This window comes from Sphaeramia orbicularis, chromosome 5, assembly GCF_902148855.1.
Source record: "Sphaeramia orbicularis chromosome 5, fSphaOr1.1, whole genome shotgun sequence".
Taxonomy (NCBI): domain Eukaryota; kingdom Metazoa; phylum Chordata; class Actinopteri; order Kurtiformes; family Apogonidae; genus Sphaeramia; species Sphaeramia orbicularis.
Genome location: NC_043961.1, coordinates 27,381,052 through 27,397,181, shown reverse-complemented (window position 1 = coordinate 27,397,181; position 16,130 = coordinate 27,381,052). Strand labels below are relative to the sequence as shown.

Below are 16,130 nucleotides of genomic sequence, written 5' to 3'. Positions count from 1 at the left end.
TAAAGACACTTGTGTGTGCCTTGCATAATTAGTTTGATTCCCAAAATGTATTTGCGAGAGAATAAAAAGATATTAAAAAAAAATAGTGGCACCTAATTTTCGTGTCATTTTTACCATGTTACATGTGGATTTTTGTATTAAAAAAAAAAAAAAAAAAAAAAAAGTGTTTTATCTCAAAAATAGTTTCTCTTTTATCTCAGTAAATAATTATTTTTTAAAATAGACCCAAAGTGCTTCCAAACTTGCTTCATAACATTAGTCTACATTTTATTTGAATTTTTAGCCTCCATGTCCTGTTTTTAGGGACCAGTTTCATAGAAGCACCCATTTGTGATATTGCTCATAAACATTTACAGATTGATGAGTACAAGTGACTCACATATTTTCTCATATGCATGGACAGACATGTCACCTTTAAGTATTATATATAAACTCTCTGGGGGAAAGGTTTGAAGATCTGAAAATGCATTATTTCAAAAAGACAAACCCCTTACATCACTACCACAGAAATAAAAACAATCAGGCACAAACTCCTCAAATGTTAGAGATTTATTCATTTACTCTCACATGAACAACCATTAAGTTAATTCATCCTTACATCTCATACATGATGGAAGACATACAATTAACCATCATAAAAAGCTGAAAAACCATCACTGCATATTTGTTTAAAATTCAATTCATGGTGAAAGGTGACTAACTTTTTTTCAGTGAAAAATTTTTCACTCAAAATAAACAAGCATGATGCTCTAAACAGACAGATTTCTACTGTCATTTAATATAATGGTAATAATTTAGATTTAATCAAATATTTGCATAAAGGATGCCCTATTGCAAAATGTAAACTTTTGTGTCTGAGTGCAAACAGTTTAAAGCCATTTATAGTAATATAACAGGTATTTTAAAAAAAAAATATTGGCTAACAACTGGTAAAGGGGAAAATATCATATGCTTCGCCTGTATACAGCTTTTAGATTACAAAAGTTAAACATTTAACAACTGTACTGTCAAAATACTATGGAGGCATTAACATCTTGGTACAACTACACATGCATTGTTCTCATTGACGCAATTTCAAAAAAATGACATAAAATGTATCTGTGAGCTCTTGCACATTTTCCATTTATAAACCTACACGTCAGTTGTTAACCAGGCACATGTTGAAAAATACTGAGTTAAATGTTGAACAGTTTATAGGAATATGGCTGCAGGATATTTTCCCAGGCAGAAAAACTATGTAGCTGCATCAGAGTTGAGTCATTTTTACATTTGACAAAGGCCACAAAGAGACCTAATTTAATATTAAAGCTACCACAATGTGATTATAAAATTGACAGTAAATTCATCATTTGATAAACTTGATAAATTATTTCATCAAGCAAAAGTGTCAAACAACTGAATGTTTAAAAATGCTGTTTTTCTTGGTTTTAGCACTAAATCTCTTTGGAAAGAAGAAATAATCCATTATAAGTTACTGTGAGAATGCTTTTCACACAATTTTATCAACTTAGCATCTAGTTCAAAGTGGTAACAGATTAAAATCAAACTAATCTTTAATTTCAACAATAAAATATCACTAAGGACTCAAGACTTGAACTCATAAAGCATGAAAGCTTGTTTTTCCTGTGCTTGTTTATCTGTTTATATGAAGAGGTATAGTTATTTCTATTAAATATAAAATATTGAAAAGTTGAAATAGTAAACTTTCATCATACTTTACATTTCTCTGGCTCAAATGTGCTTATGTTTTTGCACCAAAAGTACAATACAGTACAGACTGACCTGAGGTTAATACTCAATAATTTGGGATCTTCATTATAATATCATTAAAAGATAACTTCATTTAAAGTTTACTTACACCAAACTAAACAGTAAACTATATAATTCAAGAATACATACACTAAAAAGTAACTTATTAAGATCATAATGACATTAGAATAATATTTTTTAGTGTCTGCTACACTCTGGATACACTAAGAAAATAGACTTATTAGTTGCATAAAAGTTAACAGCATCTATTAGATATTTTAGAACAAGAGTAAAATGCAAAAAGGCACACACACTTACACATACAAATACACACATACACACAATCATCCAGGTATTCTTGCCCTTGTTTCCTCTGAGGAACTGACATTTTTCAGGCTCAAGTGAAGATCTGAAAAACATGAACCGACTGTAAACAAGCTTCAATAAAAAGCTTGTGTATTGTGCTAATGTTACAACTTTTGTTAATTTCTAATGGTTAGTAATTCACCAGAAAGACTATTAATAATGTAAGAGGTCATCTATTTTGACATAGTTATAAGACTATTTTAAAGAAGCAATCAATGCTACTAGTGCATGAACTCATACTGACTGTGCAAGAGAAGCAGCTCTGTGTGACATGTTCATGGTATGTAGCTAAAAGCATGGAGACCGGGGTGAACATTGGTGTGAAATTTCACTCGGTCATACACCCGTGCAGGCCGACAGTGCTCGGGCGATCTTTGACATAGGTGTGGCACATGCTGCCACTGGACCCACAGGTGGCAGCGATGCCACAGTTCTTCAGGATGGGGTTGAAGTGTGAGGCTGTTCCAGTGCAGGCCTCCCTAGGGGGGAAAGGCTTCATGGTGGACAGGATCAGAGCCAGACAGTCTGCCACATTCTTGTTCGGCGCACATGCCAATGCTGGTGTGTGTCCTGTAAAGGGTTGAAGGGTTGTATGATTCATTCACACATTTTACACTAAGACACGGACTTTGATAATGTTAAGCCCAGCTCAAATCAAAGAAAAGCAACAGAACAGCTGTAGAATATAGAGATAAAGGTGCAGCTCTGGACCAATTTAGCTCAACTCAAGTAGCTGGTCGTCACCTGCAACTACAAAAAATCATCTATGAGTGATTTTAGAATGTATTGTTAACCCCTATTTGCCCTGGACAAGTATTACCTGTGGACCTCTGGTAGTTTAGAATAATTGCAGAGGTTGACAGTGATCTTAATCCCGTGCAAATCTGCTATTCTATAGTAAAATTTCACTACAAACGTCCCACCCTATTTCAGTAAATGCAGAGGTCCTGTCATAATATTAGACTTTGATTGGCCAATTTTTTTGTTTATTCCATGGATTTATTCAGCCTGTTTGCTGACCTATGGAGGCTGGTTGAAAAATTATATACTCTGAGTGCACATTCAGGATAACATGGATATTCACTGAAAAAAACAGACTTAAATCCCCCAGAAAAGTCTCAAAAGATGGATTATATGCACAACAGCAGCTGTAAGAACCATTTCTCTGTGTTTCAATAGTTATCTGTAAGCTGTGAGCCTTGACATTAGAACCAGAGAATAATTTCAGTAAATACAGGCAAAAAAAACCCAAACCTGACTTTGTTTATCTCGTGTGAATGTGCCACAGGTTATAGTAGTCCCATGCCAATAGAGCTTTATATAGTGTTTGTTTTTCCACAGTATTTATGGGCTGTAGCTCACCTGTTACCTTGAAATTCCATATTATTATCAACTGTTATCGTGGTAAAATGTTCTCTCCATAGCTCATGTTTTCTGTGCTAATTGGCGTTGAGACCAAATCCTCTTAAAAACAGAATCACACCACTAATAGAGGGGGAGAAGTTCCCATAACTTGTTTTTTTTATGTTTTTGCTGTTTTATCAATACAAAGTAACTCACTATCACTATCTTCAGTAATATTTGAATATGATACAATTTATATTTATAAAGTAACAGTACAGTAAAACCAGACATGAGTTGTTGCTATGGAAACCTTACACCATCTCATCTCATTGTACTGGTTTTCATAACAATGCAGACTAGCGCTTTGCTGGTGGCAAGTTTTCAGCTTTCCTTGTCATGAATGTTTGATCAGAATTAGAAAAAAAACACAGATCTACTTACCCTGCTCATCTACAGCCATAACCGCTGCTCCTCTGCTCAGCAACACCTGCACCACGGTGGCCAGGCCTCTTCTGGCGGCAATGTGAAGAGGCCTGATATCAGAGAGAGAGCGAGAGAGAGAGAGAGAGAGAGAGAGAGAGAGAGAGAGAGAGAGAGAGAGAGAGAGAGAGGGAGAGAGGGAGGTCTGCTTAGACAGTGGTCAGTGGAGATTATATACTGTATGTCATGCAGGTAGAGTGATCATAGTTTAAGGACATTATATGTTTTAACTCACATTTGTAAAGAGCTGTTTGTTGCATTTATGAGTGAGGAGTCACTGATTTCTCCAAGGATTAATAGGGCACACATTTCATGACCCTGCAAAATAAAACAAAATCCAAATGAATTTAACACACCAAATAAAAATTATAAAGATTTAATTGTATATAAAGATTCAAATTCTCCAAAGGCCAGATGAAATGTAATGACATCTATAATTCATTAAATCAGAATTTATAATTGTATTTTTTTTTTTATTACAGGGTTATATTTGATAATACAGCATCTCAATTACTTTATAGCTTCTGTTTTGGAAGGTTACTATAACATCTTTGAGTTATTGTGTCATTGCATGCACACATGCATATATGTATACGTGACCTTGCTGCAGGCTAAGTGAAGGGCAGTGTTATTATTGGCATCCACCAGGGTCAGGTCAGGTTTTGCCTTTTGTAGCAAAAATTCTGAAATGCAGAAAATAAGAAATGTTAAACAGAGGATTTTGCATGTTTGTATGAGTAAATGTGCTAAAAGATGAGATACAATTTTATGCACCTCTAAAATCATTAAGAAAGAATGTATTGACTGGGAAAAAGAAAAAAAACAAGGTACAAATATAAAAGGCTGTTGGCTCTAAGAGGAAGTTAAGGGTCACATACCAACAGCCCTGGTCTGGCCACAGTCAGCAGCGACCATCAGAGCAGAGCATCCAGAGTGATCCACAGCATTCACTTCTGCTTCATGGGCCAGGACCAGCTGGAGCCCAGCAACATTTCCTGAATAAGCAGCTGCATGCAACGGGGTCCTGCATTCAAACACCATGAAAAAACAAAAGAAAACCAAAAAAATCATTGGATGAGCAGACCAATCCCCTACCTCTGAGAGAAACAAACTAAATGGTGACACATATACTGTTAACTCATACATTGATTCACAGTCAAGGAGGAACTCACCTTCCTTTGGCATCACAAACATTAACAATCTGGGGGCCGACAGTCTTTAACAGAAGTTCAGCAGCTACTTCATGTCCATTAACTCTGCAAATGAGTGAAGTAAATTAGACAGAATGTTAAACTATGGACAATGTCTTCTAAATAAATACATAACAGGCATATTAACTGTAGTACTCACAGAGCACAGTGCAATGGAGTGAAGGGATTTCCTTCCTGGTTGCTATAAAGCTTGTTTTCAAGTAAAGTCTGTAAGCATTTGTCATGCCCTGAGGAGAACAAGAACCAAAGTAAAAATGATCAATATACAATCTCCCTGATTTGGCTAATATTTTGCTGTCAGTCTCACCATGGTACGCTGCCCAGTGGGTGGGTGTGTGGCCTCTGTAGTCCAACATGGAGTCCAGAGGGTCAGCTTTCACAGCAGCTTTCAGCAAACTGTGGAGAACGTCTGTGTGGCCACAGGATGCTGCAAGGTGCAGTGGGGTCATTCCCTGAGAGTCCCTGCACAGAGCTGAGGCACCGTGGTCCAACAGAGCAGATACACAGTCCTCACTGCCCAACATGGTCTGTAGGGCAATAGGAGAGACACAGGAAAAACACATCAGGAACATAGGAGAGAAGGAAAATGCACATTTCTATATTTACATAATTCTGACATTAAAATGACTTACAGCTCTGTGTAATGCAGTGAAGCCCTTTTTGTCTGCAGCATCAGCTTTCGCTCCTTTCTCCAGCAGGATGTGAACACAGTCGATGTGACGCCCCAAAGTTGCCAGCATGAGAGCCGTCCTACAAACAACAAACAGCGAACACACACCTGTAAGGGGAATTCTCAGACCAGCGCACCTTGGGAGGAATCTCCATTCCATTTTACAGAAAGTAAATAAAAGTATATAAAAGCTATATATGCCTAGTGTTTACCAATTTACCAAAAATAAAATCTGAAGTGACTCACTGTCCCTGTGTGTCTGGACTGTCGATAACATCAGCACTTTGTTCCTTGTTAACCAGCAAAAGCAGACAGTCCACGTGGCCTTCAGCAGCTATAGAGGAAAAGAACAGCATGCAAATCATGTTCAAGACCAATGACATGAAAATTAGTTACATTAAAAATAAAGAAACGTGTATTGCAAAGTGTTACTATTACAATAATCCAGATCAATGTGCCAGGCTAATCAACAGTTACCATGAATGTTTAGTTAAAATTATAAATATTGACGTCACTGTTACTAGAGGCTGATGTGGTGGGTTCACATACCTTAGCCACACACAATACCTCAGACTGGATAGTTTTCCACCCTGTATAAATGATTACCACTAATGGTTTTATCTTAATTGCCTAATTCGTTTCCTTTATCTAGTTTTAGCATTTGTACGAAAATCTGATCATGTTTATGTCATGTTTATGCAGTTTATGCAGATATTCATATGAGTCATACACACCTGCAGCGTGCAGAGCTGTCCTCTTGTGCTTGTGTTCCTTCACTGTGTAAGATGCTTGGTGTTTCAGCAGCACCTCCACACACTGTGTAAATCCTCTCTTAGCAGCCAGATGGAGGGCAGTTTGGCCTTCAATGTCCCGTACATCCAAACTGACCAAAGTCTCACAGAGCAAACGCAGGGCATCACAGTGACCATAATACGCCTGTAACAGAACAGCCAATGTTACACAAGGAGGTCTTCATTTTGGAAACATGACTTCATATACACCCCCTGACCAAAATAAAGTCTCCACGTGGATGTAAGTAAACAAACAGATAAGAACCTTCCATTGGATAAATACTGCGGTGATTATGTTTCAGCTGTAAACAAGTTCTTTAACTTTAACTGATGCAGTGAGTGGCTTCTCGTTTCTTAAACATCAATTAGTTTGCTAGAGAATATAAAGACTGGACCAAGGAGCAACGGAAAAAGTTCATGTGGTCTGATGAGTCCAGAAGCAATTGTGATAAATGTAATACTCACCGCTAAGTGTAAAGGACTAACTGGAATATTACTTTCAACTTCTTCTAGACAGTTGAAGGAAATCTCCAGGAGCTGTCAGAGCCACAGATGACAAAATCAGATAGGTGCAGCTTGGAAGTGAATAACTGCAAAATAAGATAAAGTCAAAATTCTCAAATCAGACACACGACTCACCAGTTCCAGGTGCTGTTTGTTCCCATAGGCTGCTGCAAAGTGGACGGCACTGTAACCCTTAGTGTTCTTCAGAGTTGGGTTGGCACCATTGTCAAGCAAGAAGTCTAAACACCTGCACACACACACAGAGAAAGGATGACAAGATGCACTGTCCATGTTGTACTCTTATTCCAGTAATAGCAAGAAACAGAAAAAGTTTTTTTTACATACAGTTTCTATAGTTTCAGACATTTACCCCACTATAGTTTAGAGGAAAAAATGAAAAAGCATATCAAGCACAGGAGACATTACTGTATTTTTTAAAAATATAAATAATCTCATCTTTGTATGTCCAAAAGTTAAGATTATTACATCTAAAATAATATGCTGCATTGTGTTATTTTCTTTCTTTCAAACCTCAAACCTTTCAAAACTTTGTTCTAAGTGGCTACTTGTAGAATACATTGGACACTATGATTTTCTGTACAGGGTACCTGCAGGTTTGAAGAAGCCAAATTTATGACCTTTTAAGACTTTACATTCACAAAAATAACAGTACAACAGGCCTTAACCACGTTACAATCCAGCTGATGTTTCTGCTACCAACGTTCAAGCTGCTAAAGCTCATATCTGAACCCCTCCACCTATGAATGATTATTGGTGGCTCCACCATTTTCTATCTCCGTTATGCTAAAATGCTAAACAATAATTGCAAATTTGACAAATTCTTTACAAAAGATTTCCCGAGTACATGTAGCAATATCATTTATTGCATCTGTGAAATTTCTAAGACCTTCAGGTGTCAGATTTAAGTATTAATTATCAAATCTAAGGATAATTAAAGTCTTAATTTAGGAGAATCAAACATAAAACTTTTAAAAACTTTTTAAAGATTCGCGGACACCCTGTCTGTACAACTCAAAAATTGAAAACTTCATTGAAATATCCTGAGCTGGACAAAAATTGTGTATGATATGGCAGTGATCTGACTTACAGAGAGGCCTCTTGTTCCTTTTCCAAACGGAACTCCAGGTTTAAGTTTGGGTCATCGCTAGAGGATGGAGGAATACATTTTAACCTTCCTAAAATGGGATCAGAGTGATAAACAGAAATCTTAAGCTGTGTGTATTTCCTCACCCGCAGAAGGTGTGTGAAGCAGCGGCGTAGTGCAGAGGGCTGCAGCCTGTCAGGTCCAGCTCATTGACTTCAGCACCGGCTCTCACCAAAGAGATTGTACACTGGCTGTTCCCATTGGCTGCAGCGTAGTGCAAAGCAGATCTGTGAAGAAAAGCAGACTATGTATAAGAAATCATCAAAGCAGGGTAACGTCTTATTGTTAATTCATTCAATTATTCAGTTCTGTGGTACAGTTTACCTTCCCAAATTATCCCTCACATCCAGTTCAGCTCCACCACTTAACAACAAGTTGAGACAGTCGACATTCCTGCAAGTAGAAGGAAAAAAGATAGTTAACAATATTCATGACACTGCAAAAAAATTTGCTTCATATGTTGTGTTTTTAACCCATAAAGACCCAAACCTCCACCAATGACCAAAAGCATCTACTGATGTAAAATGTTTAGTACCTGTTGATCCACTAATTCTATCAATACATGTAAATAACTGAGGTAAAATGTTGCAGTTTGTCATGTTTTCATGGTGATCAGATATGGCCCATGTGGAGGTTCAGAGGCTCCATAGTTACAGTGGAAACGCCGTCAACTTCTACAATATTGATCACCAGTAAATCCCATGGAGTTGGATCAATGACAGTGAATGAACACACTCAGTTATTGATATATTTGCTGAAAAAGTCACTTTTTCTTCTGTTTTTTGTTTCGGATATAATAACTTTTGAATTTACTCTGAGTTTTCATGAACATTTATATAATCAGTGAATTAAATTTAAGAAAGTACATGATTTACATTTCAAAAATGCTAAATACAGGGGATAATATTGTAATAAATGGTGATAAATTGCTTAAAAAAGGTTAAATATAGAGAAACATTTATTTGAGAACTGCCACAAAAGTAGCACTGGGTCTTTATGGGTTAATATGACCATCATTTGTCTGTTGCTTGTCTATAAAAGCTGTAAATAAGTAATGTTGTATCTTTAAAAGCAGAGGCAATAAAATAATTTTCAAATCAGTCAAACCATATTTATATCAATATTTTCAGTGAGCCAGCTGGGGTTTGTTTCTCAATAATGAGCAGCTTATTGAACATTACTCCTTAGTTATCATCTTCACGTGATTCAAAAGTGTGTTTGTGTGATTTCCCTCACCCTCCAGAGGCAGCTGCATGTAAGCAAGTTCTCCCATGGTCATCTGGAGTGTTTATATCAAACCCAGATGTTGATGTTTGGCTGGTCAGCAGAGACGGCATAATGTTGTACAACTGACCTGGGTGACATAAAAACAACAATAACATATATATCAAATAATATATCAAACACTTGAAACATTTTAATTATAGGTTATTAATTATAGATAATTATACTGTAAAAAGTAAAGATATACATTATTATAATCAAACAATCTCACCAGAAGATAGCAGCTTGCGACAACAGTCTGGAAAGCCGTAAAGTGCTGCCAAATGTAGTGGAAGCATCCCATGAATCCCCTGTCTTCAGAGGTCATACCATAGACAACACATATTAGCACTGGAGCTACGACACTGCAAGTTTTTGTCCCAACACTGGACCTTTCATGTAAATTGGATCAATAGTAAGCTAGCCAATAGTTGACCTTGTTCTTTCCTTACTGGATTATTGTTTCTCACAACTTTACATCTTAAACGAAGACCTACCTAGTTTTGTCAGCACCATTTGTCAACAAAGTGCTGATGAGCAACTCCTGACCATGTCTGGCAGCAACATGAAGTGGACTGTTTCCATAATTATCAACACAGTCAATCTCTCCACCTGTATATAGACAAAATAAACAGTGTATAAGCTAGCTGTATACTGTCTTGTTAGAAGTTTAACAGTTTTGTGAGGAACAATAAATTCATTCTAAGCGTAATCTAAGAAAATGAGAGCAAAATCAATGAAGTCAACCTAACTAACAAACTTACTTTTCCCAGATCTACTGGTGGTAGTAAGTTGTCAGTGAACTTGTCAAGGAAATTTTGTTATTAAAATTGTATAAAATTTATATATATATATATATATATATATACACACACACACACACACACAATATTATATTAATTTATATTATTTATATATGATTTATATGATTTATTTATCATGTTTCCTCGCCTCTCCTGTGCATCTAAGTATTCCACAAAGCAAAGACTGGGAAAAATCTGAAACCCAGACAGAACCTAAGAACTCTGAGAACCCATGCCAAACCCTGAAAATTTGGTGTAAAACTCTGTTTTCTCAGATTATTGTTACCATTTTGGATAAGAATCTGGGATCCAGTAAAGCGCCCATGCATAGCAGCCATATGTAAAGGGCTCTTCCCTTCTTTATTCTGGTAAAGAGGAGAAGAAAAGAAGATTTCATGACTACAAAAAAAATTATCTGAAAATGTACATTCAATAAAACACATATTTAATTCAATATTTAAAACAAGCTCTTCACCTGCATGTTGACGTCAGCACCATTGTTGATGAGCAGCTCAAGACACAGCACGCCACTGGAAGAGGCAGCGGCCAAATGAAGTGGCGTGTCACCGTGCAGGTTGGGTTGGTTGATGTTTGCACCATAGTTGACCAGTTCAACGGCCACAGAGTCCTGCCCCATGTGACAGGCCATGTGGAGTGCTGTGTGCCCAGAATTGTTGGGCTCATCAATCTGAGTAACAGAGGAGAAAAGCATGTGATGAAAAGTAGTGGTCTCAATGGTTTGAAAGCCCGAAATGAGAAGATGAGAAGCACGTACAGATCACAACATAAAAGGACTAAAGAACAAACCTAAAGAGAGGACAAACAGGGGTCTAGTTTGAAAGGTACATTAATGTCCTGTCCACGCTAATACAAATGCTTTCCCCTTCTATTTTCAATACAACATTCTGTCCACACAACCTTTTAACACAATACCTCTATACAGACAAGGACACAAAAATAACTACAAACCAGCACCAATCTTCAGAAAAGACTAAGCATTGGTTCTGGTGACTAAACCGTGGATACAGCAGACAAAAATCAAACGTAGCAAACAGAAACTTTGGTCTGTTATGTAGCTGACCAGCATCACTGATACAAACTATTGTAGGATAACTTAGTGTGTTGGTTTGGGTTTTTGAACTGTATTATATATATGTGATGTAGTTTTTGCCAAACCACTGATCTACTGGCCACATGGTGGCTAATAGAACAATATGGTTTATGTTTGGTATTTCCAGTACATATTCATTACACAAAACAGACAGACAGATTGTTAATATCAATGCTGTTTATGTGTGGACAAGAGGCCAAAACACAATGAAAAATGTTCTAAGATATACGTATTAGTGCGGACAGGGCAGGAACTATCAGGTAAACTAGAGTAAACGTCAGCTGTGAATGCAGAAATTACTCTAGTGTCATCACAAAAAGCAGAGGCCTGATGATGCAGCAGCAAGATTAGTGACACAGATCAACATGAACATTAAACCAAGCCAGGACCCCTGCAGGACATTGTGTGACTGATGACTAATTTTAAGTCAAAGTATTTATAACTAATTTGTTTTGAGCATGTAACTAAGCAACTCTTCCTAATATACCTGTGGAATTAAGTATTGTACTATAAATACGACATACCATTTGACTGAATTTTTCCACAAAATCAACTGTCACAGTATTTTTTAAAAACAAAAAAAGATATTACAAAACTTCAGGGTTGTAACATCAGTCCCTTTAAAAACTCCCAACACCAAAATAAAGGACCTTTAAAAACTTAAGATTTCATCCAGCTTTTATAAATTCACTTATTGTATTTTAGTGATTTACTAATATTTCAGAAATAAATTACATCTGTACCTACTGATCGGCATGGAAAATTATTTATTATCATGACGTGATCAAACCACTTTACCTCCACCCCCAGTTTCAAGAGATATTTGACCACGTCTAACTGTCCACTGGCAGCTGCAGCGTGGAGTGAAGTGTAACCACATTTGTCCTTGCACATCGCATCAGCGCTGTGAGACAGCAGCAGCTTCACAACCTCCATATGTCCTGAAAGAAGAGCTTTACATTTAGTACAAGCATTTGCCATGCATGCACATCACAGCACAGCAAAGTTTCTTGCTGGCCTGTTTGCAAACTGAAGCACAGTTAGTATATAGGACACAGAGTGGTGTGTCATTTTTGTGTAAGTCTTTCTCAGACTCAAGTCTCTGATCCTTTGGAAATTTGACATGAAATATAAAAAATGCACACATAATGTCAAAGTTGAGTGTCTCATTAAGCATCCTGAGTGAAAACAAGTATTAATAACTTCTACAAAACATGAATTCTCCTCTTTAAACCATTTCTCAGCACTGTATAGATGTAGCAGATCACAGATTCACATTTCATTTACTAGTAACATACATCATCACTGGGATAAGTATGTTTCACCAATCTTAAATTTACATAAACTAATCTAATAAAAAAACTGATTGGCCTGTTACATATAATGTATTGCTAAACTTATCTCTTTACTTTAAATAGCTAGATATATACTTAATGTATAGACAGTTCATGTTCTAATTAGTAGCTAACAGTCAATAGTTAACTTATGTGATTATTTTTCATTTAAATTAATTATCTTATTACATACATATATATAGTTAATTTGGAAGGGAAAACTAAACAGTTTTTTGGTTTGCAGAGTTAATTGTGTAATACACCTCCAGTCTAAATATGTACAATTCAAATTTAATGTCATAAAATTTGCTAAATCAAATTTCTAACTCCAATATTTACATAAATTCCAAAGTTAGAAGGCTATTGTTTAGGTTCCCAGAGGATTTTTTATATATCATTATACAAGAACTGCAATGAATTTCATGTTATTTGTGATGCACTGGCCAATCTCATCTATTATCATGGTACACTGTAAAGTTTTCTCTGAGTGGCATCCATCCATAAGATCAAAAAGAAGATAGGTTTCTTGCTAGTAAAATATGATGCACGCTTAAATAAGTAACATCCCTCACCAAGGAATGCTGCCCAGTGGATTGGCTGCCTTTCATTTTTGTCTCTGGCTCCTACGTTGGCACCTTTACTTTGGAGCAGGTTCACCATCTATAGAAAATACAAAGTGGGTCAACCAATGTATCTGTGTACACTATATTACTATATATTATAATATATACTATTTTCCCCCCTTACCGCCACATGGCCGCTATAGGCTGCATGATGCAGGGGTGTCCTCCCAGACCTGTCAACAGCATCCACATTGGACATATGTGATATCAGGGCTACAGCACAACCTGTAGCCCAGTTTGCAGCTGCCATGTGTAATGGCGTATGCCAGAATTTGTCCCGTACGTTGACCTCTGCTTCATGCTCCAGCAGCAGCTCAACAGCCCTCTAAATGAAAAATAAAACAAGTAGAAAAGAACAGCATTAAGATCTGAAGGCCAAATCCTTAATGTATCTTATTTTTGTTTAATATTTACAAAAAGAATACTTCATTTCTAGAAGCTGCTGCTCGATGTAAAGGACTTAGTAAACCCTGATCCTCAGCGTTGACACTGGCACCTGTAAGAAAGAGAAAAAGTGAAGTTGTAATAATAAAGAAAAAATAAAACAAAACATACATAAAAATAAAATATTGTAAGGATTAATTTGTTTTTAACTAGAAAATATTAAAACATTTTTTACCTGATGTGATTAGTAGGTCCATAACCTGGACATCACCTAAATAAGCAGCAGCATGAAGTGGTGTGCTTTGCTCTTGGTCCTGAAAGATACAAATACAGAGTAGTGGCTAAGTAAATAGTATCTTCCACAAACTCAGATGCTGGACAATTGTACAGTTAATGAGAGACCTAAACAGTTGAAAATTCTGTCTTGTTTATTTAGACTCGTCAGAATTTACATTTGAAGAAAATCTCCTGGGTTGCTGTGCAGACAGTCTGAATAATGTCACACAGCCTACACCAGAGGTAAATTAACTATCTTCATCAGCATGTGCAAACTTGTGTCCAAATTCTGCATACAACTATAAAAATAAAATGCATGGAAAAACTGATAGTGTAATGACATTACCAGCGTACTGGCATCTTCATTATGGTTCAACAAAAATTCCACTTCCTCAGCATTTCTGTTGAAAATAGCCTGGACCAACGGAGACTGAAAGAGACATTTCACATACAAAACATAGAGAACAACATGACAAACTGGATACTTGAGAAAGCTTGTAAATATGAATTGTATATGCTCAGAAAATTGAATACTGCCCAATGACATTCATTGCACAGCTCCCCATTGAAATAGTGATGATGTATTTTATCACAAGGCAACACTACATGGACTCAGTGACACTAAAAACTCTGACACACTTGTCTGGAGTAGAATATTCAGACTGTTATGAGCTGAAAACACATCCTGAACTCCTTAGGGAAAAACTGTTATTACAATGCTAACATCATCTGACCTGAGAAATGCAACATATTGCTTACTACTAATGCAAAATCTACAGAGTATGAAAAAGGCTTATAAGCTTTATTCACCTTAAAACAACTTTGCCAGTTGTCAATTGCAAAAGCCGGCATGTTAAATGTTGACTGTGATTTGGAACAGTACTGGAGTCTAATGATGCATTTTAAGTGAATTATCAAACAATGCAGAAACATGTCGTATAAAGCTTTTTTGCAAACTCAGTCTCAACACTAACTTAGACCTTGTCAGGGTAAAGGTTGTGGTGCTTTAAATTACATGTAGGACAAACTTTACTCGACATGTCGCTAACATGACTAGCCAGCTGTTTGCAGTGGTGCTGATAGGTAAGTACACAGTGTATTATACTGTTAGTGCTAGTTATCTAAGTTAGCCTACAGGAAAATCGGTGTTTTCCGTTGAATGTGGGTTACCTGGTCTTCGATGTTTCTTAACTCCATTTCGCAATCAGTCTTGAATCTCCTTCATTAAGACTGACTGAGTAAAAAGTTGACTACATGTCACCGTGAAGCTACTTAGAGCTAATTAGCCTAGCTTTAGCGTAATACCGGCCAATAATATCGCGAGACCAGGCATACAAACGTGATTTTAATGTTAGAAATTCAGGACGTAAACTGCCAAAAACTGTATCCCCTATCAGAATAAGCTTGCGAAGCAAAAGTAGTGTAATGACTTTAGCAGCTCACATTTGGAGCTATTCTGGTGTGACAGGGTGAATTTGGTGCACATTGTCCTCTTTATGGCTGACTTAGGAAGGGGGCACTCTTTTCGGCAGCTGCTGCACGCTCCCGCGGCTGGGGATGCAGTTTTCGGCAGGGAATAGAATTCGGCACTACACCGTGACTGAGGTATGACGTCTTCACTCGAAAAACTTATATACCACATTAATAGATAGTGTAGCCGTTTTAGTTTGGGAAATAAATTAATCAGTTTATACTAATTACAGTACTTATACATCCTGTATGATTAACTGAAGTGACTTGCAGCTCCTCTGTAGGTGGAACATGAGTTTCATCTACTCACACATTTGGTGACATCATGCCTGAGCTGGTCGAAGATCAGCTGGATGGACTCCGTACGGCTTCAGGTACCTGTTTTTCTCCGTGATACAGGTGTAGTGCCAAGGTCCGTATCCCCGCTGAAAATTGTTTCTCCTGGCCGCGGGAGCATAATTTCGATTTATCATCTCATAATTATGACTTTCTTATCTTAAAATAATGACTTACCATGGGGATATTTTTTGTCACTGAAAAAAGAAAAACAAGACAAAAAATAAGTGACATGTATGCAAACAGGCAT

General features: G+C 36.8%; 1 protein-coding gene across 1 annotated transcript; it reads right to left on the bottom strand.

Moving 5' to 3' along the window:
* Positions 1–534: 534 nt before the first annotated feature.
* ankrd52b (ankyrin repeat domain 52b) lies at positions 535–15,397 on the bottom strand. The gene is made up of 28 exons (XM_030134771.1): positions 15,245–15,397; positions 14,421–14,504; positions 14,034–14,112; positions 13,840–13,910; positions 13,539–13,739; positions 13,364–13,451; positions 12,256–12,398; positions 10,822–11,034; positions 10,633–10,711; positions 10,041–10,155; positions 9,776–9,858; positions 9,517–9,634; positions 8,605–8,673; positions 8,367–8,507; positions 8,224–8,280; positions 7,251–7,362; positions 7,077–7,148; positions 6,555–6,756; positions 6,067–6,154; positions 5,783–5,900; positions 5,458–5,677; positions 5,290–5,377; positions 5,112–5,195; positions 4,818–4,963; positions 4,540–4,622; positions 4,175–4,257; positions 3,901–3,992; positions 535–2,685 (listed from the first exon to the last, which is right to left on the bottom strand). Exons 1-28 carry the CDS (start codon positions 15,269–15,271, stop codon positions 2,444–2,446), a joined length of 3,198 nt encoding a protein of 1,065 aa, XP_029990631.1. The 5' UTR covers positions 15,272–15,397; the 3' UTR covers positions 535–2,443.
* Between the last annotated feature and the right edge of the window lie 733 nt (positions 15,398–16,130).

Excerpts from the sequence above, each read along its gene's own strand:
- ankrd52b (XM_030134771.1), bottom strand. The coding sequence starts at position 15,271 with ATGGAGTTAAGAAACATCGAAGACCAG. Across the intron at positions 13,740-13,839 it reads CAGCAGCTTCTAGAAATGAA|AGGGCTGTTGAGCTGCTGCT; the intron begins GTATTCTTTTTG and ends TTTTTCATTTAG. Across the intron at positions 5,378-5,457 it reads CCACTGGGCAGCGTACCATG|GGCATGACAAATGCTTACAG; the intron begins GTGAGACTGACA and ends TGTTCTCCTCAG.